The sequence below is a fragment of the Hyperoodon ampullatus genome (assembly GCF_949752795.1).
Source record: "Hyperoodon ampullatus genome assembly, chromosome: 8".
Lineage (NCBI taxonomy): Eukaryota > Metazoa > Chordata > Mammalia > Artiodactyla > Ziphiidae > Hyperoodon > Hyperoodon ampullatus.
In genome coordinates this window covers 83,674,825-83,698,006 of record NC_136921.1, presented here as the reverse complement: position 1 = coordinate 83,698,006, position 23,182 = coordinate 83,674,825, and the positions used below count along the sequence as shown (strand labels likewise).

Here is a 23,182-nt window from a genome sequence, read left to right as displayed (position 1 = left end):
AGGAATTATAAGAGAGTTGGAGATGGGAAATGTGGTGATAGATATCCTTCACACCCAAGAACATCTGGCCTTTTCTCACCAGCAATGGAAGTGACTTTACAATAGATTATAGGTTAGCCATGGGAGAAAGACCACCTGTCAATCAAGAGAACCTCTCATTCCTTCAACAGAAGTCTATCTAAAACATTTTATACATTGTACTTGCGTACATCTACTTTTTTAATGCATTTGGGCAATTTGACTTTTAAAGGAATCTCATCTGTCATTAAGTTCCATTTTTCTGCTCCTTAAATAATTCTTAAATCTACCCCCTCATCATTATCCTCAATATCATGGCTTTATTCACATACACATTTCGCTAACTTTATTGCAGTGGCTTCCAAATCCGTCTCTCCGCCTCCAGTTTCCTCCCATCTAATCCACCCCTGGCATGGCTGACTCATTCTGATGCTTAAAAGCATGTTTTTATCCATTTAAAAAGTGTTATATTCATTCAACAAATATTTACTGAGGATATTCTGTGGCAGATGTTATTCCAGGCACTGGGATACAGCAGTGAACCAAAGGAACAAAAATGCCTGCCCTCAGGGAGCTTATAGTCTGTACAGTTCATAACTGCCATTATTATAAATCTTTCTCTTCTATGTTCTGTTACAAATCTTGGCAGATAAGAATAATGATGATGACATTGATAAGGGTTTTCACTTTATTGAACATTTACTATGTGTCAGCCATTATGTTAAGCTGTTTACCTACAAATTATGTTGTAACAACCCATGTCAAAGTTATGATGCTGATTTTGTGAATGAGGACATTGAGACTCAGAAAGTTAAAGTCAGTCCAAAGTCAGAGAGTAAAAAAAAAATGTTGGTGGTGGTAAGATTTGAATCTGGCACTTTCTTTCTTCAAGGTCTTGGCCACTACACTACACATCTTCTTTTAGATGTTCAAAAGGTTGTACAGGAGGAAAAGCTTTTCCTTTAACTTCTCAAATTTAGTAACTGGAGGCCTGTGAATTAAACTGACAAAAGACAGATTAGCAAGAGGAAAAAACACAGTTTATTTGCATGTGAAATGCACATTTGTGTGGGAGTACTCAGTGATGAATAACTCAAAGGGGTGGTTAGAATTGGGGGCTTATATACCATTTTAACAAAGGGTGATAAAGTATGGAGAAGTGACTAGACAAGGAAAAGGGGGTTTGGGCTTCTGGGGGTGTGGGTAAGTTGTGGGAAGGTAACTAGGAAATGTATGGGGGAAACTACCCGTAGATAAGCGTTGTTTGTGCAGACTCATCTCAGCACCATCTCCATGATAACAGTCATTCTCCTCTTCCTGGTATGGGAGGGGGGCACCTTTGCAAATGGAATGGAAATTTCCTTTATAAATGGAAATTTCATTTACAAAAGGGCAATTTATGCCATGTTTTTAGGCAGACTGGGGGAGGGAAGAGAACTCTTCCTGTGTCTATTGTTTCTTAATTGCCTTCAGCTCAAAATAATTCTTATGCCAAAGTGGCATATTTGGGGTAGCCTATTCTGATCCTCTTCAGGATTTGTGAATAACTAAACCCTATTTAAACTCTTTGTAATGCAAATAACCACTGCAATAATCTGTTTATAAAATGACAATTTTGTATATTCGGTTTACCTAAAGCAGTGATTTGCTCTTCAGAGGACATTTGGCAACATCTGGGGTCCTTTTTGATAGTCATGACTGAGAGCGGGGGTACTACTGGCGTCTAGTGAGTTGAGGCCAGGAGAACAGACCTCTACAACACAGAGAATAACCTGGCACAGAATATCAAAACTGCTGAAGTTAAGAAACCCTGACATATAATGAGGTAGTTGTACACACTTAACAAAATTTGGCCTCTTATTTTTTCTTTCTAATGTTTTAAAGTCTCTGACTAAATGTAAATAAAGAAAAAGATAAAGATAAATAAAGAATAAAGATATGCATTGAAATAAATGTTGTTTACATTTTAAAGGCTTCCTCCCCTGCCACCTTTCAGTTTAAATCTAGTAATAGGTTTTCAGGGGAAATTGCATGTCAGTTAAATACTTTTTAAATACATATATTTCCAAGTTTTAAGTACCACTCTACTCAGTTGTTTATGGAAACATTAACTTAAAATTCTAATCCAATGCTTTTATATAATTTAAAAATATAATTCATGCTCTGTTCTTCATATATAAAAATGATGCCAAAGGCCACTGATTGTAAATGTTCTTTAAACTGATTTACTGGCAGTAGTGATGGGTCTGCACTCAGTCATCAGTTCTTACAAGTCATCATCCTAGGAGCCATTTGGAAAGTAGTCCGCTGGGTACAGATATCTGGTATATGACTACAGAACACTTGTTCTTTGTGGGAAACTAAGTGATCCGTGTTTGATTCAAATCTGTGCTATTGGTCTTGACAACATTATGTTTTCTTATTAAGTTCGAAGAACTTTCCTGGCCTTCACAGTTTCCCGGCCTTCATGGTTTGAAAGTCAAAATATAAATTCATATGACAAAATGGAAGTCATATTCATTTAATCATTTTTCTTTTCCCTAAAAAATAGTCCTTAAATGTACTTCGGATTGGGAGCAGCACTTTAAGAGGTGAACAGTTACAGCATTCCTGTTCCCTATTCTTTCCCCCTTGAAACATCAGAGGCCTAGAATTTATTTGTTCTTGAAGTTGTCTGTTTCTTGGCAGACATTAAAATTAATACAGGTTTTGAACACTCCTTCATAAAAGAATGTACAACTTCTCAGTTCAGCATAAATTTCTGTGTGTAGACCAGAGCACAGGAGTTGCTTTACCCCAACTGTTCCATCATGCTGTGAGAGATTAAGCATACTCACCATTCGGTTTCCATCAATGTTTTGATTAGACATACAACGTTTCTCCTAATGAATTTCTGGGTTTCCTCTGAATTATCTTTAAAAAAATTTAAGGAGATTTTTGTATATAAACACAGGAGACAAAGTATCACAATCTTTCTGAATTTTTTTTTAATATGCTCATTATTCTTATTTATTCAGTAGTCCTCATCATGAAAACTACACAAGATAATTTTGGCCAAATTACCATTATGACCATTGGGTCACTGCACCGTTTCACCTTAATACAAGGATAGTGCAACCTTGGTCATCTATACCAGGGGAGCACAGAGAACATTCAGCGCTAAATATGACACCTGTACTTAGGAAGACCTATGGTTATACCATAGCAATTTTAAGGATGAGGTAATTTTGGGAGTGATGAAAAGCAGCAATTGTTTCCAACGCAGTTCATTTATGCTGCGGTACAAACTTTGACAACCAGTATGATCTGTAAAAGAAATGCCTGCTATCTGTTGTCCTAACGGGTTAATGTGTCTTGTTATTAAGAGTCTAAAATTTGAAATAGTGTCCAAATTTCTCTTACACTTCTTATTCTAGATGCACAGGCCCTTTCATCACCTCCCTGGGATCCAAGCGGCTTGGAACAAATGAAGAAAGTCTGTGAACAGCCAGAGACCTAAGGAATCATGTTTCACTAAGAAAAAACTAGAAGGGCTGCGATTAGATTAGGCAAGGTGGGGAAAGGGATATTGGCAGGTAGGTGGCCGGAAAGTTACAACTCGGGTTGTTTTTTAACTGGCGTCCTAGAAATGGCCGGCGTGTAGGTGCCTCACTCGCTGACTTGTAAATGAACTTCAGGTTCTCTTTACTTGGGGAGACTTCGGAATCTGAGAACCTGGCGGCGGTTCAACGACCCCGTCCTCGGGGTCCCCAGGGGACATCTTCCGGAGAGTCCGACTGTCTGGGGCGAAGGCGCAGGGAAAGCAGGGAGTGAGGGGGCGAGGGACGCGGGCCCCGAAAGCCAATCCAACCCGGCCTCGCTCCCCTCCGGTGGAAACTTCCCCGGCCGCGAGCAGGTCGGGAGAGGGCGGCGGGGCGGCGGTTCCCCTCGCGGAGACAGAGAACTGCGCGCACGAGGCTCGGGGCGCGCGGCGAGCGCGGCGGCCACCGCCTCCTCCCCTCCCCTCCCCGCCTCCGGTGGCGCTGCCTCCTCCCTCCGCTCGGCTCGGCCTCCCTTGCTCCCTCCCCTCGTGGCTGGCTCCAGTGGCGGCGGCGGCGGCGGCGACGGGCGGGGAGGGCGTGCGCCGGTCGAGAGGTGTCGGCGGCGAGGGGAGGGAAGGGAAGTTTCAAGTGGAAGGTCGTCCGCCGGCCGGCGCGTCTTCTCGCTCTCCTCCGGCAGCATCATGGCGGAGCCGAGCGGCTCGCCCGTGCACGTCCAGCAGCCCCAGCAGGCGGCCCCGGTGACACCGGCGGCGGCGGCCCCGGCGGCCACGACAGCAGCGCCGGCTCCGGTGGCACCCGGGGCCCCAGCCCCGGCGGCGCAGGCGGTCGGCTGGCCCATCTGCAGGGACGCGTACGAGCTGCAGGAGGTTATCGGTTAGTGCTGCGGGCGCGGCGGGGCCGGCTCAGGCTGGGCGCTGAGGCCGGGCGGGAGGCGCGACCTGGGCGGGAGGGGACGCGGGATGCTGGGCTCGCCTCCATGCACGCCCGGGAGGCAGAGCGGTCGGCTCCTGGGCCTACCGGCTTCAACAGCTTTTTTTTTTTTTTTTAATTTATTTGTTCGTTCCGTGAGCGCTGGTGCTGCAGGAGGCGGCGCGGCGGATGTGACTTGCACTGCAGACGAGCCGCCTGCTGCAAACTTTTATCTCCCCGATCGCCGGGGCGGCGGAACTGGGGACCTGGCAATGCCGCCGCATCTTCTTCCTCCCGCGCGCCGGGCCCGCAGCCTGTGGTCGGTGGCCACGCGAGCAGGCAGCCGCGGCCCGGGTGGGGTTGCGGGGGCGCCGCCCTCGGCTTCCAGCGCCCCCGCGCCGCGCCTTGGGGGCCGCGTCTTGGGGGACCCAGCGGGCGCAGCCGCGCCTCTGCTCTCCAAGCTCCGCGCCTCGGTCTCCCGTCAGCAGCCTCTCCGCGTGGGTAACCGGGCTGCGTAGGAGTTGCGGAGGCCCAGGTTCTTTCCCGAGGCCGGGGAGGATGCTGGCCTCCCTCCCTGACAGCCGCTGCTCCACGCCCGCCTCGCAGCCCGGCTCTCCGCGCCGCCCGGCGTTCCCGGGTACCCGCCTCTCGGTAGCGGGGCGCGCCGCCTGCCGCCCAGCCCGGTCGCCCGTGGAAAGCAGGCACCCTGGCCTCCTGCCCTGCGTCGGGCCGATGCTTCCTTCTGGTCCAAGGCCGAGCTGCAAGAGTGAAAGCCGAGGCTGTCGGTGATCTGCTCCCTGCCTTTCGGTGCCTCTAGTCGGCCCACAAATACCACCTTATCTTATATTTTAAAAAACTTGGCAAAGTCGAATGGCAAGAAGCCGGCATTACCTTTCCCTGGGCCAAGCACGTGAAGGACCAGGAGAGTCGTGTTGGCCCTTATTGGATCATCTCGTCTGAGAGGCTTGTTAAACCCAGTTAGGGAACCCACAGGTAAAGTGGGCCCTCAGCTTCTAACCTTACTGGCGCTGGGATGGGATGCTGCCTTCCCATATCTTGATATTTAAGTACGGTGGTGAAAAAGGAATTCAGGATATTTCTCTTAAACTTTTTTTTTCTTTTCATTAAAAAGAATGCTCCACTCCTCCCTTAAAAAAATTAAAACAGATACTAAGAATTTCATTAGGTGTTTAAACGAGCCTTTATCAAATGCTACTGTGTGAATGAAACAGCATAGACTGAAATAAGTACTGAAGGGCAGAACCCTAACCCTAACCTAGGCTATAAAAACTCCAAATAACCTAAAATAAGCATCTGTACATAAAATTCTTTGAAAACCAAGAACTTTCATAACTTTTGGCCAAAGACTCTAAAAGGATGAGTCTTCCTGTCACTGCGTGGATTAAATATTTTCAAGGGCTTCGCAAAGCCTAGAGTATTTAGTGAAAACTCCTTTAACCTGGTAGCTAAGCCCCTTCCTCTTCCCAGTTTTAAGGCCTACTCTCAACTGGCTTGCCCCCTCTCATATTCCGATTGCATTGATTGTACCCTGAATAGTCAGCTGTCTTAGGACCCATCTGGCCTTCCATTCCTTGTTGCCTTTCACAGGCTCTTCTCTAAGTGCCCATCTTTGTAGTGAATCTCACTCAGCTTCCAAGGCCAGTGTGAATGTTCTTGAGAAACCTTCTGCTTCTCCCAAGGCAAAGTATGGTGGCTTCTTCTGCCCCTCTTTTTATATCTCACAGAATGTAACTCCATAATTTTTATATGGTCAACAAAATCTAAAGGCCTACTACATCCCAAGCATCGTGCTAGGTGCTAGCAGTATAGAAATTAATAAAAATGGTCCCTGCCTTCAAGGACTTCCCAAGTAAACGACTCTGTAAGATGTGATGGGTGAGCACTGGTAGAGCACAAAGGAGGAATTGACCGCTAGGAGAAATAAGGCAACGGGGTATTCCGCGGAAGACATCTGAGCTGAATTTTGAAGTCTGAGTAAGTTTGTAAGGTGCCTGATTATTTCCATTGCTGCCTTTCCTAGCTAGGAGTTCCCAGCTGTGAACTCTTCCTTGGTCTTATTTATCCCTCTGTCTCCAGCACATAGGGATGATGCATAAAGGTTGAATGATGGTATCTGCCACATAGTTTCCATAGGGTCAGGACCAGCACTTACTTATAATCAATTTATATGCTTATTTTGTTAATTATTAGGGTCAGTATGCAAGCTTTGCTTTTTGAAAACAATGTTCTGAGCTGATCAGTTTTGTCAACTAAAATGAATAAAGTCTTAGTTTAATTAAAGTGACGGGATTGATTGCAGGGCTTCTTTCTGCTTGCAGTAGCAACATTGTTAATTATGGTTGGTCAATTTAATTAAAAAGAAGAAATTTACCTGAGGAATTTTCAAGCAGAAACACCTGCTTATTACTTCTACATTGATTTTTGCACATTCACACTGTGGAAAGGGCTTTTCTACATTTAAAATTTATCTCGTATTTTTCCAACTGAAAGAGATGGCCTGTGGGGGGCCTGTGTTGTTGAAGTCAAATTGCTGGAATAGGGTTTTCCAGGGTCTTAATGTTTATAGGGAATTACAAACCCATTTCCATTTAGCGTTTAATGCTAGTTAAGTGTGAACTTGCGGTTAAGCACTTCTGCTTAAACATTACACGCAGAAGTTAGTAGTTCAAACATTGGACCAGTTTCGACATGAGTGCGGGTGGACAGCCTTGGCCTCTCCCGGCCACAAGGCAGGTGTCATATGATAGGGCTGCGGCAGTGTGAACCGTGACCAGCAGGAGGCTCAGATGTGCCTGAGCAGAAGGCCAAGAGAGGCAAGGTGTTTTAGCTTTGCAGTGGCACCGAGCACTTTTTCTTCTTCGTTTCCTTCTGGCAGAGGTTGGGGGGGGTCTCAAGATTTGAGGAGAAGAGGCTTGCTAAAGTCCAAACAAAGCAGGTTCAGTTGTTCGACTTCTGTTTTAGAAAAATAAACACAGGATTTTGCAAGTCTAAAAGTAAAGTTTTCTCTTTGTTATATTGTTGTTCTTGTGTGGTGAAAGATCAGTGGAGAGTTTGTAATGGTAATCTGGTTCAAAAGTTTGTGTGCGACCTGGAAATGATGTACAATCTATTGGAGGGAGCTTTATACTTAGGGGTTAACCATGTTATGAAATGATTAAATTCCTTCTTTTAGCCATCAGTATTAGTAGATTTCAAATATTTCTGTCTCCTATAGAAATAACTGCTCATGGGAGGTGTTCTAGCTTGTTTAATACTCTTCAGCCTCATCAGTCTTTGTTCCTCAACCTCCCCCCGCCACCCCCCGCCATCTCACTCTCAGATTCGTTCTTTAGAAGTATATGGGGCACCCAAAGATATGCTAGTTGAAAAATTAGTTTATTTGTTGGTGGTATTAATATTATCACTTTGATTTGCTAAACAAAGAACAAAAAGTGAATCGTGTAAGTGTTGACTTGGGCCTCCTTAATCAATTGAAAAACCTCAAGGAACTTTTCTGTCAAAGAGTTGTATTCAATGCAGTATCAGTTTCCTTATTTGAATCGGATAATTCTAGCAGGGTCTGTTATCCTTGTTGGTTTTCCTCTGAGAAACACTACACAGACTCATGCCTCAGAGCATGTTTGATTTTCTTAGATATTTTTTGCAGAATGAGTCTTTCTGTAGTTTTGCACCTTATTTCTCAGCGTTGCTTCACTTTTATCCTGGGCAGTCATTTAGAGTGATCCAAAAGTACCACCTACTGCATTTCTGGTTCTAGTCAACAAAAAGAATTTGGTTCCTAGACTCCTAACTGTAGTTTGACAGAGGGGTTCTCAAGTACTCTGTTTATTTCTCTCCCGGGAGCTTTGTTTAACCATTCCGGTGCATCTCCCCCAGGCACAGGTAATAGGCAACTCTCCAGGTCTTCAAGGAGCAGCAACCCAGAGCATTCCTGCTCTGCTCTGTGCTCTCAGAGGTTCTGTGGAGCTCTGTGGTTTAGAGATTAGAACTGGTTTTATAGATGTTCTAGAGGGATCTTGAGGACAGTGGAACTATACTGCGTCACACTCTTTTGCACAGAACCTCAGAGGCCTGGAGCACTGAGTGTGTATTTTAATCTCCCAGACCTTTAAACCGGGCTGCTTTGCTGTTGCTGTCAGTTGTTAACTTGCCTTTTATTTATTTATTTGGCTGCTGGGTCTTAGTTGCAGCACGCGGGATCTTTAGTTGGGGCATGCGGGCTTCTTAGTTGTGGCATGCATGCGGGATCTAGTTCCCTGACCAGTGATAGAACCTGGGCCCCCTGCATTGGGAGCGCTGAGTATTAACCACTGGACCACCAGGGAAGTCCCACGTTGGCTTCTTCTTTTTAAGAAGAAAACAAAGAGAGTCCTGAGATGCTTAGCTTCACGCAGGTGTTTTGATTTTCATATCGTTTCACTTTTATTTTTTTGGTAAAGAGAAAAATGTGTATAGAACCGCTCTTTTCGTTTTTTTTCATTATTGTGGTAAAATATACAAATATAGGTAACATAAGACTTATCATTTTAACCATTTTCTAAGTGTACAGTTCGGTGGTAATTACATTCACAATAGAAATGCTTTTCAATGTGCTGTTCAAACTAGCATGTGGGAAAATCTCTGGGTTAAGAGAAGCTCATGCTAGAATTTCTGTAATACTTTATGCATTTGATTTGTGACAGATAAAATTATAAATTCCCCTCTGTCTCTTATAAGTCTGTTGTATCCCCCATTTTTGATGGTGTTGGAGAGTAACTTAAAACGTGGCGGGCTCTGGAGTCAGATGGCCTGGCAGTGGCAGTCGCTGGCCTTGCGACCTTGAGCCAGTTATTTGGAGGTGTCTGCACTCGGTTAACTCATTTTCGACCTGGAGATGATAACGATAGGGTTGCAGAGAAAGGGAGACTCTGGAGCACTTAGAACAGTGCCTGGCACAGGGCGAGCTCTCCGGGAGTCTGAGCCTGCGCTGCCGTGCGCTGCGCCGGCTGATCAGGTCCGAGTTACCGGCAGAGAATACTGCCCTGACTCTGGCCAGACTGCGGAGCGTCCTGAAGAGTTTCTCTGCTCGGTTTGCATCAGGGAGTTTGCAGGAGGCGGGGTTGGCCCGCGAGCCCCCGCCTTCCAGTGGGCGGCGCCTTCCAGTGGGCTGCTGGCGGGACAGCCTGAGGCCCCTGCGGGGAGGTAGCTGCAGAGACCTGTGGAACAGGACAGCTCGGGGCCTCGGGTGCCAGATGGCCCTCTGACAAGTGGTGAGAGCATCCTGCGGGAAGGTTGCTGGAGGTACGGCCCGTCGCGAAAGGGCTCTGTGAGCAACCTGCTCCGACTGCACTTTTCAACCACCTCTGCATCCGCCCTGCGGAGGCTGCCGTGCTGGCAGGAAATGCTGCTGACTGAAAGAAATGGTCACTGTGTGCCCCAGCGGGTCAGGGGACGGGGCATTTGTCTGCAGATCAGGTCATCACGGTTGCTCTCCTGTCTCCTTCCTTGCCTCTCTGCTCTTCCCTCTACTTATAAATATTCTCGTCTCCCTCTAATCATTCACAGCAAAAGAGAACAAAACACCGACACTCTCGCTACTCCTTCTTCCTCTAGCTCCTGCCTTATCTCTTTCCTTCCCTTCCCAGTGGAGAACCTCCCATCCACTTCTCAGCTCACTGCACTCTGGCGTCTGCCCTCTTGCTAAGAAACCAAAATTGGAATGTCCACAGTCACCGTGACCTTCTGTGGCTGCAGCCAGTGGACACTGCAGGCTTTCCCTCTCTTCCTCTCTCTGCAGGAGTCGGCACCATCTGCCATTTCTCCTGCTCCTTCCCTGCGTATCCCTGCTCCAGGATCCACTTCTCTTTGGGTCTGAGGCTTCAACCACTGCCTAAAATGCCCAGGGCCTCTCTGGTCTTTGGACTGGTATGAGGGCTACCTTTTAAACATCTTTGTTTAGATACTTCACGGAACTTCATACTCAGTGAAACTCACTGCCTCGCCACCTTTGCTTCATCCTAATCCTGCTCCTTCAACGTTCTCCGTCTTACACAAGACCCTTGAGCGTGAAGCAGAAACATGCTGCTCGTCCTGCACTTTCCCATCTTCCTGTCTCTCCCACATCTGATTGGTCCTCAGTCCTAAATACTCTGGATGTTGGATCCCTTCTTTGCTCTCTCTCTCACTCTTCCTCTTGGCCATTGCCAGTTCAGTTCGGGCTCTTACCAGTTCTTAACTTGGATGACTGTAATGACTTCCTGACCAGGTTCCTTGTCTGCAGCCTTGCTTCCAGCTCTAGTATGCATTGCTACCAAAGTGATACTGCTGTACCCAAATTTTTCTCAGTTACCCCCAGGCTTAAACACTTTTAGTGGCTCTTCCATCATCCTTAAGATGGACTCTGAGCAGGTGTTTAAGGCCTTCGGGAATTGTCTCTTGCCTCCCATTCAGTGTGTTCCCCCCTGCCCCACACCCTTTGTCATTTCTATTCTCAGGACAGACTCGCAGCCAGTGGGAACCTTTTGCAGTTGCTGAAATGCTTCATGCTTTCTCAGCCCCCGCTAGGCACGTTTTCCCTCTGCTGGGAACACCCTTCCACACCCTTCCGTTCCATTTTCATGTATTTAACAGAGATCTCTGTCTCTCCTTTTAAGCGTTACCTTTATTGAAGTATAATATGCACATGGAAGAGTATACATGTCATAAATGTATAGCTTGATGCATGTTCATAAACGGAACCCACCCTGATCCAGGCTCGCTTTTAAGACCCGGAATAAATGATTTCACAGAAACAGTCTCTGCTCCTGAACCGCCTTCCCCTCCGCTCCTCTCTTGGCTCTTTCACCCCTGGTGGTCCTCATACCCTGTGCAGATTGTTTGCCTCCTTGCCCATCCCGGCACTCCTCCTTGAGGACAGGCCTTTGGCCTCCATAGCCCACACCTCCTATTAAAGATTTGATAAGTGTTTTCTGGATGAAGGTCTGAATTTTAGGGATAAATGCCCTCCCACCCCCTGTGGAAGAGGAACATTGCCTCGCTTCTGAATATTTGCCTCCTTGGATCCTGAAGATTTAATCTTGCCTGTGGTTAATGATGATGCTTATTCAGTTGCGTTTGGGCCAATCAGCTTAAAGGGCTCTGTAGAAATTAGCTCATTAATCCTCCCAGATCAAGAGTAAGCACTTTGAGTACTTGCACCTGCCTGTGCTCTGAAGGCAGGCGGGCAGGCAGGCAGGCAGGCAGCCAGCCAGAGGCCTGGCTTTCCTGAGGTCATTGTTCTGCGTGGTGGCCTCTCCAGATTAAAGGACCCGGAGCTCCCTGCCACAGTCTCTGCGTCCTTTTACTCAGGCATGCAGAGCAGGGTGGGGAAGTCCTAGCACGCCTCTCCTCTTCTTTAGAGCTTTCCTTTCTTGAGTGTACCCATGAGTTCTCTTGCTGTTTGTGTAGTTATATATAACCCAACCTTGAAGATCTGTGGGCCTTCTTGCTGTGTAGAAATCAGGACTGTTGAAGAAGATCAGGGATACAGGTGAAACACAGCAGCAGAATATCAGACGGGTGGTTTTCAAAGGTTGATACGATGGCAGGAATTGTATTTTTATAAATGACAAGGGACTGGGGGGTGATAGGATTGGTGTGGTACATGCTAAGACCACAGAACTGGATCTTTTAAAGTCAAAACCAGTCTAATAGGTGTTCTAATTCCTCTGTGGTGTATTTTTGGGAAAGGTTTTTTTTCCCCGTTAAAAAAAAAATTCTCCATGTAATCAAGTGAGGTTTTACATTTTCCTCCAGGACAGTTTTGCTTAAATTATCCCCAAACAACTCCAAGATGGCTGAAGTGATTCAAGTGCTTCAGGTGTTTCTTTTTCCAAATCCGCTGTTCATTGGTCAAGTTTGTGCTGCTAAAGAAGAATTCAGTATATTAATTAAAAAGGCATTTTAGATTTGGCTTAACTGGAAAGCAGAGGAGAAATAGCAGTCCTTTAGAGAATGGATTGGCAGTGCTTTAGTTCAAAATTGATTTAGATAAACACTTTGGGAATCTGATGTGAGTAAATGCTGATGTATTTCAAGTTTCTTCCCATTTGCCAAACAAATATTTGGGAATAAACTCTCACTTAAAGCTTTAAAAAACTTCTTGGACATTGAGGAATTAGATGAATTGACCTTTTAAACTGATTGTATATTTTGATATATGGGAAAACATCATTTTAAGATAGAACTTAAAACATCATTTTATTATTTTTTTTTTTTTGCGGTACGCAGTCCTCTCACTGTTGTGGCCTCTCCCGTTGCGGAGCACAGGCTCCGGACGCGCAGGCTCAGCGGCCATGGCTCACGGGCCCAGCCGCTCCGTGGCATGTGGGATCTTCCCGGACCGGGGCACGAACCCGTGTCCCCTGCATCGGCAGGTGGACTCTCAACCACTGCACCATCAGGGAAGCCCCTAAAACATTATTTTAAAATAGTTTTATTTTCAAACTTCTTCCTAGTAAGTGGCATTTAGTATAACTCAGAGGCCTAGTCCTGGGTGTTCATTCACTTCTTCACTCAGGTGAAAATACACATTCTGGTGACATTTATGGGGTTCAGGTTTCCAACATTCAGTCACTGATGTACCAGAAGAACTAGTATGGTAAGTAGAGATCGATGACTTTCTATCATGTGAATGATAGATCTTCATTGGGGGAGTGTTTTAGAAGCCAGTGACCTGTGACAATTCTGAAACTTCTCACAGTCACTCTATTGATGGTTGAGGTCTTAGAAGAATTTGTGATCTTGTTTTGAACGGTAACATCAGTTTGTCCCGGGGTTTGTAATAAGGGGCATTCCTACTGGTTTCTTTCCTGCTCTGTTTTGTTTGGGGATTGAAAAGGATTCATCTTATGGATTGGTTCCTGTTGGCGTGTCTTGTGTTGTTGACATTTTACTTTGAATTGTTTGGTCTGTCCTTCCTTCTTCCCTCCCTCACTTCATCCTTTCCCCCCTTCCTTTCCTTTCTTCCTTCCTTTGAAATTGGCAATGTCACCAGCCCGTTTCTTAATTATGAGATGACTCAAGAAAACAGAAGAGAGTGCCCAGGGGTAAGAATGATAGGTCAGTGCTGGCTTTTTAAGGTCAGCTCCTAAGTGAGGAATAGCATAGGAATATAGGGGGATAATGAAATTTAATTTTGGAGGAAACTGAAGAGAAAGTCCATTCCTGTTCCTTTGTTTCTACAACTGAAGATTCTAACAACCTAACTCAATTTGCCTGTGGTCCAGAAGTCCTCAGAATCTCAGGCCAATGCTTCCTACCCAGTTTAGTGTTTTTTTTTCCTTATATTTTGGCTGTGTTGGGTCTTCGTTGCTGCGCAGCTTTCTCTAGTTGCGGTGACCAGGGGCTCTACTTTGTTGCGGTACGCCGGCTTCTCTGTGTGGTGCTCGGGCCTCTCATTGCCTTGGCTTGTCTTTGTTGCGGAGCACGGGCTCTAGGCATGCGGGCTCTAGAGCGCAGGCTCAGTAGTTGCGGCGCACGGGCTTAGTTGCTCTGCGGCATGTGGGATCTTCCTGGACCAGGGCTCGAACCGTGTCCCCTGCATTGGCAGGTGGATTCTTAACCACTGCGCCACCAGGGAAGCCCTAGACTATATTTTTAATCCTTAGTTAGAACCTATCAGTGAGGTGGAAGAGAGAGAGAGAGAGAGAGAGAGAGAGAGAGAGAGAGAGTGTGTGTATGTGTGTGTGTGTGTGTGTGTGTGTGTGTGTGTGTGTGTGTGTGTGTGTGTGGGTGGTGGCAAATAAAAGGTTGAGGAGCAGGAAATAGATGTACTTCAGGGCTGATCATTAGCTGGAGCAGAGCTTCTGCACTAGAGCCAGGTCCCTGCTGCCAGGCTGATAACTTTATAGCAGTCAGAGCAGCAACGGCCTTCCTAGCAGTGTCTAGTTCTGAGCTGTCCGGAATGGTAGCCACTAGCCTCGTGTGGCTATTTCAGTTTGAATTAATTAAAATTAAATAAATTTTGGGGTGGCAAGGAATGAAGAGGCGGAGCACAGAGGTTGTTCAGGACAGTGAAACTGCTCTGTGTGATACCATCGTGATGGACACGTGTCGTACATTTGTCCAAACCCACAAAGTGTACAACACAGAGGGTAAGCCCTAGAGTAAACCGTGGGCTTTGAATGCTAAGGATGTGTCAGCGTAAGTTCATCAGTTGTAGCAAATGTACCACTCTTTTGGGGGATGTTGGTAATGCTGGAGGCTGTGCATGTGTGGGAGCAGGGGGTACATGGGAAGTCTCTGCCTTCCTCTCAATTTTGCTGTGACCCTAAAACTGCTTTAAAAAAATAAAGTCTTTAGAAATGAAATAAAATACAGTTCCTCAGTGACACGAGCCACATTTTCAAGTGCTCAGTAGTCAACTGTGACTAGTGCAGCTGAGGAACTGTATTTTATTTATTTAATTTTAGGTCTATAACCTGCACTATCCAGTAAAGTACCTTATTGGATAGTGCGGATACAGATTATTTCCATCACCACAAAAAGTCTTACTGGGGAGTGCTGGATGGTAATTTATCAGAAATGTTCAAAAACTGACTAAATATTATTATGATGGCTGTAAATATCCTGAGGCTACCTCCTGATAACATGCTAAGGCATTGTCACTGACTTAGAAGTACAAAAGGAGACAAACAATGCTAACCTGATTTAAAAAAAAAAAATTGTTTTCACTCTGTGCTCTATTAGAAAGCTAATTGATTCATATTTTCAGAAGAACAGTTATTCTTTTTTGTGTATGGTGAAACAGATACCCCTGTTGACGTAGAAAGATAGTTTTGAAGTATGAGTTTTTATCTTACTCACTTAACTCATTCTAGGATATTCTTGTGATTACTGTAAACACAGAATCCTCCTGAATGAAATCCAGTATTTTCAGAAGTATCAGAATGTTACATTTCCTTAAGAAATCACTTCAGAGTCTTGGGGCTGGATGTGGTAGACAGAATCACTTCAGTTTATCTTCTTTTATGTAATGAAGTAAGAAAGAACTGACAAAATAGTTTTTTTGGTGAAATTACAATGACATTGTGAAATTAACTCCACTTAGAAAAAAATGATACCTGTGTCAGTTTTAGTCACTTAAATGGTGAGTTCGAATCATGGTCCCTTCTTTTCCCTTGATTTTAAAGCATTTCGGTAATTGAGTAATTAAAGGATTTAATAGTTTAGTCTAAGTTATATAACACAAAGCAAATAAACCGTTCGGTATTGAAGTCAGTACCTTAACAGAAATTCAAACTCAATCATCACTGTTTGGTTAGGACACCTTTTTTGTTAGGAGAGGGAATTAATGACCTAGGGGTAGGTGAAAACAAGTATCTGTGTAGGGAGATTAACTGGGTTTAATTTTGGGCAATTCAGAAACAGTTTGTACTTTCTTACGTTTAGTGTCCCTAGGGTGACTGGGGCCGTCACAGAGAATGTTTTACTATGTAATCCTTTTTTATTTTTCCTCGTAGATGCCCTTTCAAGTTTCTGGAGTCCTAAATCCAGTGCCTGACCTTCAACAAGGGCCGTTGTGGAAACATTTTTAATATGGCAGTTGGGTGGCTGAAATAGGACTAGGGGAAGTGTCTCTGTGTGTTTTCAAATTAATGATCATTAGGACAAATTTAAGAATAGTGATATTTTTGGCATAAGTCTAGATCAGGACTAGATTGTATATCTTTACTAAAATAAATTCTCATTGGTTGTTTAAAAAGTGACAGTCTCGGGCCTCCCTGGTGGCGCAATGGTTGAGAGTCCGCCTGCCGATGCAGGGGACATGGGTTCGTGACCTGGTCTGGGAAGATCCCACATGCCGCGGAGCGCCTGGGCCCGTGAGCCGTGGCTGCTGAGCCTGCGCATCCGGAGCCTGTGCTCCGCAACAGGAGAGGCCACAACAGGGAGAGGCCCGCATACAGCAAGAAGTCTCTAGGGTGAAGAGATAATGAGCCTCTTAGTTCATCTATAGCCATCTTCCTGATTGTTTCCATAGAAGCAGCAAGACTGTTTAAAGACTATAATTTCGTATTATATAATTTATATATTTTCATGAAATTATATAATTTATATATTTTCATGAAATTATATAATTTATATAATTATATAATTTCATTTCATATTATATAATTTCATAATTTCATGTCCTACTCTTCAGAGCCCATTAGAAATAGGCAACATAGGCGGCTTTGTAGCTTATATATTTGCTTAAATAGTCTTAAAAGACAAAGAGGGTAACTGCTGTCCGGTCACTGGGATAGGTAAACGTTGCAGTCAGGCACTTGTTTGGCTTTTGCTTATAGGTTATGGTCCATTTAGCCTCCTGTATTAAGAGTGACATTTTTGGGAGTTCCATGGTGGCCTAGTGGTTAAGGATTCCGGGTTTTCACTGCCGTGGCCTGGGTTCAATCCCTGGTTGGGGAAGATCCCACAAGCCGTGTGGCATGGCCAAAAAAGAAGAGTGACATTGTTCTCAGCTATATGTAGTTGTTTAAAAATGAAATATTCTCTTGGAGCTCCTTGGAAGAAAGGGAGTGACAAAAATGTCAAAGGTGATATTTATGAGGTCTGACCAACTTTAAAATTAATCATATCAGGACTGATATGCACAAGAAGTATTGTTTCCTTCAAGGGGACATAGTGGGAGGGGGTCCACATACTTTATAGCCACATTTTATTTTAAATTAAAAAATTACCCATTTCTATCAGCCCTCTTATGAAGAAACGAGACTGATTTTCTAATGTGACATTAATTTGCTCTTAAGGTATTTCCCAAGCTGTTTTTATCAGTTGTAGCTTGATCAGAATCGTTATTTAGCCTTACAAGATGACTCTAGTCTGAACAGTGCTGTTAGTTGTTTAAAGTCAGTTTTGTTTACTGTTATTTTTAATAGATTCTGCATCACTGCTTCATAGAAGTAATGAGATTATCCGGGACTGTGGTTTGCATTACAACGAGCAATTTGTCTAGAGGCAGGGATAGCAATAGCAAAAGCTGAGGGACTGTGAGGATGTGTAATAGAGGGGTTGGGTGTGAGATTCCAAAACCAGATCTGTGAAGCCAGAGACAAGATAGGATCATTGGAAGGCAAAGACTAGCATGAGGCAGCAAAAGACCTCGAATCTGAGCAGGAGTGAATAAGGTGGAGAGTAAGGACTTGGGGGCATTTCCAAGTTTTGCAGGGGTTCAGCAAGGGGCCAAGGCAAGTAGGGACAATGTAACTTTTCCCAGGAAGTTTCAGTGGCAGCATCTTGCTGAGGTGGGCCCCTCATTTGAAGCTTTGCCTTCAAGGGAGGGTGCCTCTGATGAACAGAAAGGCTCAGTTCTGATGGTCTCTGTGTCAGCTATGTATAGCTATGTAACAAACCACCCCAAAACTTAATGGATTAAAATAACGACCTGTTTATTTGCTTACAGTTCCATGGGTTGGCAATTTGGGCTTCAATGGGCAGTTCTGCTGGTTTTGCCTAGGGACAGTCTGTGACCAGCTAGGCTGGGGCTATCTATTTTAAGATGGTCTCATCATGTATGTGGTGGTTGGTGCTGGCTGTTAGCTGGCCCTCTCATTCTGTTGATTCCTCATTCTCAAGCAAGTGTGCCCGGACTTCATCCCTTGGCTGTGTTCCAAGGTAGCTGGAGTGGAGCTTCAAGGACTCTTGAGGCCTGGGCTTGGTGGTGACAAAGCATCTCTGTGTCTCTTTCAGTTGGTCAGAGCACATCACAGGGTAGCTCAGGCTCAGGCGGGAGGGAGATCGATTTTCCTGCTTGTTGGGAGGAACGGTAAAATCACATGGTGAAGGGACGTGTACAGAGACGGGAGGAATTCTTATTACCATCTTTGCAAACTCTCTACCACACAGCTTTATGTAGCTCAAGGGTGATGAGTACACAATGTTTGTCATTCATTTAACATTCGTTTCTAACTTGTGGTAGGGGAGCTAATTACCTGACTGCCTTACCCCTGATTGTTATAGTGTGGTTGATTACAGGTTTCATAAACTAATTTTTTGTGTGAACCATCCATCAGCATGATTTTGGCTAGAAAAGTGGCTTTAGAAATGTATGACTTTCTAAGAAATCTAAACATGTCTTTTCTAATGTAACATTTGAAGGGCAGAGGGGTGTGTGTGTGTGTGTGTGTGTGTGTGTGTGTGTAATGCTGATCCTTTTTTAGCCTTGAGGTGTTCTATTCCAGACTGACCTTCTTAAAACTCAAGAGCACCACATTAAAAATATAGATTGTTTGCATGCATATGTAATTATTTCTCCTGCCTCATAGAAGTCAGTGAAGTAGGTCTATCACAGCTCTAAAAACAACAGGTTTTCTATGCATCACTCAGTTTAAAGGTAGATTGTTGCTTAGACAATTATGAAAGCTTCTTTACTTTGAAGTCAATCCAGCAATATTGTACTGCCCATTTTATAATCAGTTTTCAAAAAAGAATTGCCAGCCTATTAGGATAAAAATATTAGAAACCCATTAATAGTTATTGACAGAAGTTGCCCATCATATACTAATGGCAGAAATCATAGAAGGACGGGAGTTGTGCAAGTATACCATTTTTTATTTTTATTTATTTATTTTTTTGCGGTACGCGGGCTTCTTACTGTTGTGGCCTCTCCCATTGCGGAGCACAGGCTCCAGACGCGCAGCCTCAGCGGCTGTGGCTCACGGGCCCAGCCGCTTCGCGGCATGTGGGATCTTCCTGGACCGGGGCACGAACCCGTGTTCCCTGCATCGGCAGGCGGACTCTCAACCATTGCGCCACCAGGGAAGCCCAAGAATACCATTTTTTAAATTGCAATGTCTTTCTGGTAAACGCCCTTACAAAATATTATATGCTTTTAGATGTGGAAAGAGGGCTGGGTGTTATCTTTATACATATACAGATTTAAATGCTAAGTGGCTTGCTGTTTATTCCAAAGGGGAGACAGATCTGTACATGGATAAAATATGTGAAACTGGTTGGCTCACACTGCTTTCTCACATTAAGGAAGAAAGGCTGAGAAAAGGATGTTACCTAGACCTCTGAGTTATTAAAAAAACCCTCCAATCTAATTTATTTTAAAGTTCCAAAATATCATTCAGGTAATAATAGATGGTCATTATAGAAAGTTTGGATAATACAGATGGATAAAAAGGGGGAAAAAATCACTAGTTACCACCTGGCCCAGGACTAGATGCTTTGAATTTTGCTGGAGGAGTGTAAGTTTAAATGGGATAGGACTGCAGAAAAAAAGCATAAATTGATATTTTTGGAAATTAATACTTTTCAGCATTCCCAGTACTTTCACATTTAATTTGTTTGGAGCAAGAAAAATAAACTAGTCTTAGATTAATACTAGCTTGGCAAAAGTGATTTGTTTTTTGAGAACTTGGTACATACTGAGAGTCAAGCATACTTTATGATTACTGGACAGAGAACTATGTGTATTTTTCTCACACTTAAGTGTTCTCGGAATACATTTGCAATCTAATCTTAATGTCTGTGTTACAGTTCATTTCTTAGAAGTATCTGTTATGCTTTGCCTTTTGTCCTCTATGTCTTATGGATCACCGTATTTGGTACTTGGCTGATGGGAAGTGAAAACATCTTAACAGAAAGTTCTGGGATAGAAGTAAATTAAGAGTGAGTAACTTCCCGTTGTTTGTGGGTGTGTTTGAGTACAGTAATGACTTAGATTTCACATTGACCTTTCATATCAAACCTCGTGCTGGCAGCGAGAATTTTCTAGATTGGTAAGATATCTTTTTGTAGAACTGGCTTGTTGATTTCAGGGACATGTGGGAGAAAGGAATCTCTAGGAATTTAATTTGATGATGTGAATGTTGAGCTTTTCGGTCTTTTAAGGTTGAATTTCATAGCATTTTGAACTATGATGAAATACCTGTTGGCACGACAAGTCTTTATTAAAAAAGTTTTAAATTACAAAGATATAGTAAATACTTTTGTGTCAAATAGGTGAAAATAACAACCCTCAAATTTTCATTCCCCAGCGATACACACCAAATTGACCATACAGGGTATCCTTCTAGATGTTTCTCTGTGTATAAATATACACGTGGATTTTTTCCAAATGTAAATATTGTACATGAAATGTGGTAACTATGCATCATATTCTACCACTTAACAGATTTTACTTCTACAAGTAATATATATTACATGTATATTTTACTCCTGTGTATTTTTTATATGTATTTGTAGTAAAATATTATAAATATTTGCAGCTTTCATTTTAAGTCATTTCTTATAGATCCACCTCATTTTAAAATATGCCAATTTATTTCTATTCTGGGTCCATTTCTATTCTGTGGATGTACTTTATTTAACCAGTCCTCTAGTGATTAACTTATTGGTTGTCTCCAGGTTTCCATACTTCTGTGGGATGGATACCCAGAAGTGGGATTGCAGGGACTAGTGGTATTGCCATTTGTACTTTTGCTAGATACTGTGAAAATCTCCTGCACTTGTTATGTTAATTAATTGCCCTCTTAGTTGCTCCCATTTCTGGTCTTAAAGATAGAAGAGTGTTAGATTGAGATGGCATCTTGCCTTATTCCCTACTTGACCCAGACCTACAATATCTAAGACTAGGAGGAGAAAATGGTGGTGGGTTGGAAAGAGAAAAATAATCACCCAAGTTTAAGAAATCAAAGTTGCATCACTTTATGAACTAAAAAAGTGAAAGGTCGTGAAGTTTATTACTGTGGACAAATGTATGGAAAGACTTTCTGAATTGGTGAAAAGTCTGGGTTATAGAATGTAGCTAAATTGATTAATATACCCATTTGGTTAAAAGGACCCGGGACTCACTAAAATTACCCCCACATCATAGGGCATTCTTTTTTTTTTTTTTTTTTTTTTTTTTGTGGTATGCGGGCCTCTCACTGTTGTGGCCTCTCCCGTTGCGGAGCACAGGCTCCGGATGCGCAGGCTCAGCAGCCATGGCTCACGGGCCCAGCCGCTCCGCGGCATATGGGATCCTCCCAGACCGGGGCACGAACCCGTATCCCCTGCATCGGCAGGCGGACTCTCAACCACTGCGCCACCAGGGAGGCCCTAGGGCATTCTTTATAAAGGTAGATATGGGGATGGGGCGACAGGAATCTCATCCATCATCCCAGGTTTTGCAGCAGCCCAGGAAAAAACTGAGCCTCTAGGTCTTTGGGGAATTGCAGTCAAATATGTTCTCATGAACGCTGGGAGTGGACAAGACCTCAGCAACAGGAATTTTTGGATCCTCACTTCCGGATCCTCTAACCTTGGTGTGACTTAGCCAGTCAGTGTGTGTCTGCTTTTGCTTGTGCCTACCTGTTCCTCTTTTCTGCTGAGTCAGGATTTTGGCTCATTCATAATCCTTACGGCCCTTTCAGCTTCTCTTTTCCTCTTTCCCTTTTAGCCATAGCATCGGCTGCTAATTGCTGGCTATTTCTCAATCTTAATCCCAAAGATTGAGAATCTAGTTTTTACCAGAGTCCCTGCATAGGACACCTCCCAGCCAATAAACTGCTGCCTTAAGCTCAGGTGCCCTCCTTTGATAAGGATTTAACATCAGAAGCTCCCATCAGGGAAGGGAACTTGGATGTGGCAGGCACCACAAGTTAGTGTTTAATGTAACATTGCTCTTAGATAAGTAACCTGTCTAGAGTGTAATCCCGAGTAATGCACTTTTTTTTTTATTAAAAAGCATATACTTATGATATGCTTTAAAAGCGGTTTATTCATTGAACTCAGTAAATACTTCCCTGGGAAGCAACCCCCCTTTTCCCATATGGAATGTAAATTTGGAAAACTTGTACCCTGTCACAGTTGTAAATTGTCTTCAGTTCTGCAGTACTGATGCCTGGATCATGAGATATGGTCTTGCCTTTTCTGCTGGACTTGAAAGTGCTACGAAATAGTTCATCCTGTTTATGTAATGATGGTGAAGTTCTGAAAAATATACCTAGAACCTGAAACTCCTGGAACAGCTCATTTTCCTATGTGAATATTTTTATCTCAACTGTATCTTTCCTGTGTACATTGAGAAGGGTATCGGGTTCTTCCTAATTTCGTTATGTGTTTGGCGCTCCAGCGTTTCAGAGATGAAGAGTTGCTAATATTTCTCTGGAAGATTTCTCTAAGCCTTTCTGTTTTCTTCCTGAGGGTTACTATCAAGTATCCACCCACATCCCCTTTTTCTTGTTTTCTTCTCTCTCCTTAACCCCAGTTTGCTCCTCTTTCAAGTAAAGGCTGGCAGGCTGAATGTTTCAGTGACTCTTGAATTCCTGAGTCCTTCATTTTGGTGCCTATGTCTCTCAGCATCTCAAAGGGCAGTTTCCGTGTTACTTTTTTTTTTTTTTTTTTTTGTGTGGTACGCGGGCCTCTCACTGTTGTGGCCTCTCCCGTTGCGGAGCACAGGCTCCGGATGCGCAGGCTCAGCAGCCATGGCTCACGGGCCCAGCCGCTCCGCGGCATATGGGATCCTCCCAGACCGGGGCACGAACCCGTATCCCCTGCATCGGCAGGCGGACTCTCAACCACTGCGCCACCAGGGAGGCCCCCGTGTTACTTTTAAAAATGAGAACCATGCTCATAAAATGCTGCCTTAGTTTGGTTTCAGATCACTTGAAATGTAATCTGATTTGCGAGGCAGCATTTAAGCTCCTGTTACCAAAAGGTTTTGATTATCATTTTGTAGGAATTTT

General features: G+C 44.0%; 1 protein-coding gene across 3 annotated transcripts in view; it reads left to right on the top strand.

Moving 5' to 3' along the window:
- Positions 1–4,240: 4,240 nt before the first annotated feature.
- Positions 4,241–23,182, top strand: part of STK39 (serine/threonine kinase 39) — a gene marked incomplete at its 5' end in the record, with an annotated part of 310,643 nt that continues 291,701 nt past the window's right edge. For all 3 annotated transcript variants that reach the window (XM_079710015.1, XM_079710013.1, XM_079710014.1), the window contains one exon: positions 4,241–4,437. In XM_079710015.1, coding sequence (XP_079566141.1) covers positions 4,241–4,437 — 197 coding nt within the window. The remainder of the gene's footprint in view (positions 4,438–23,182) is intronic.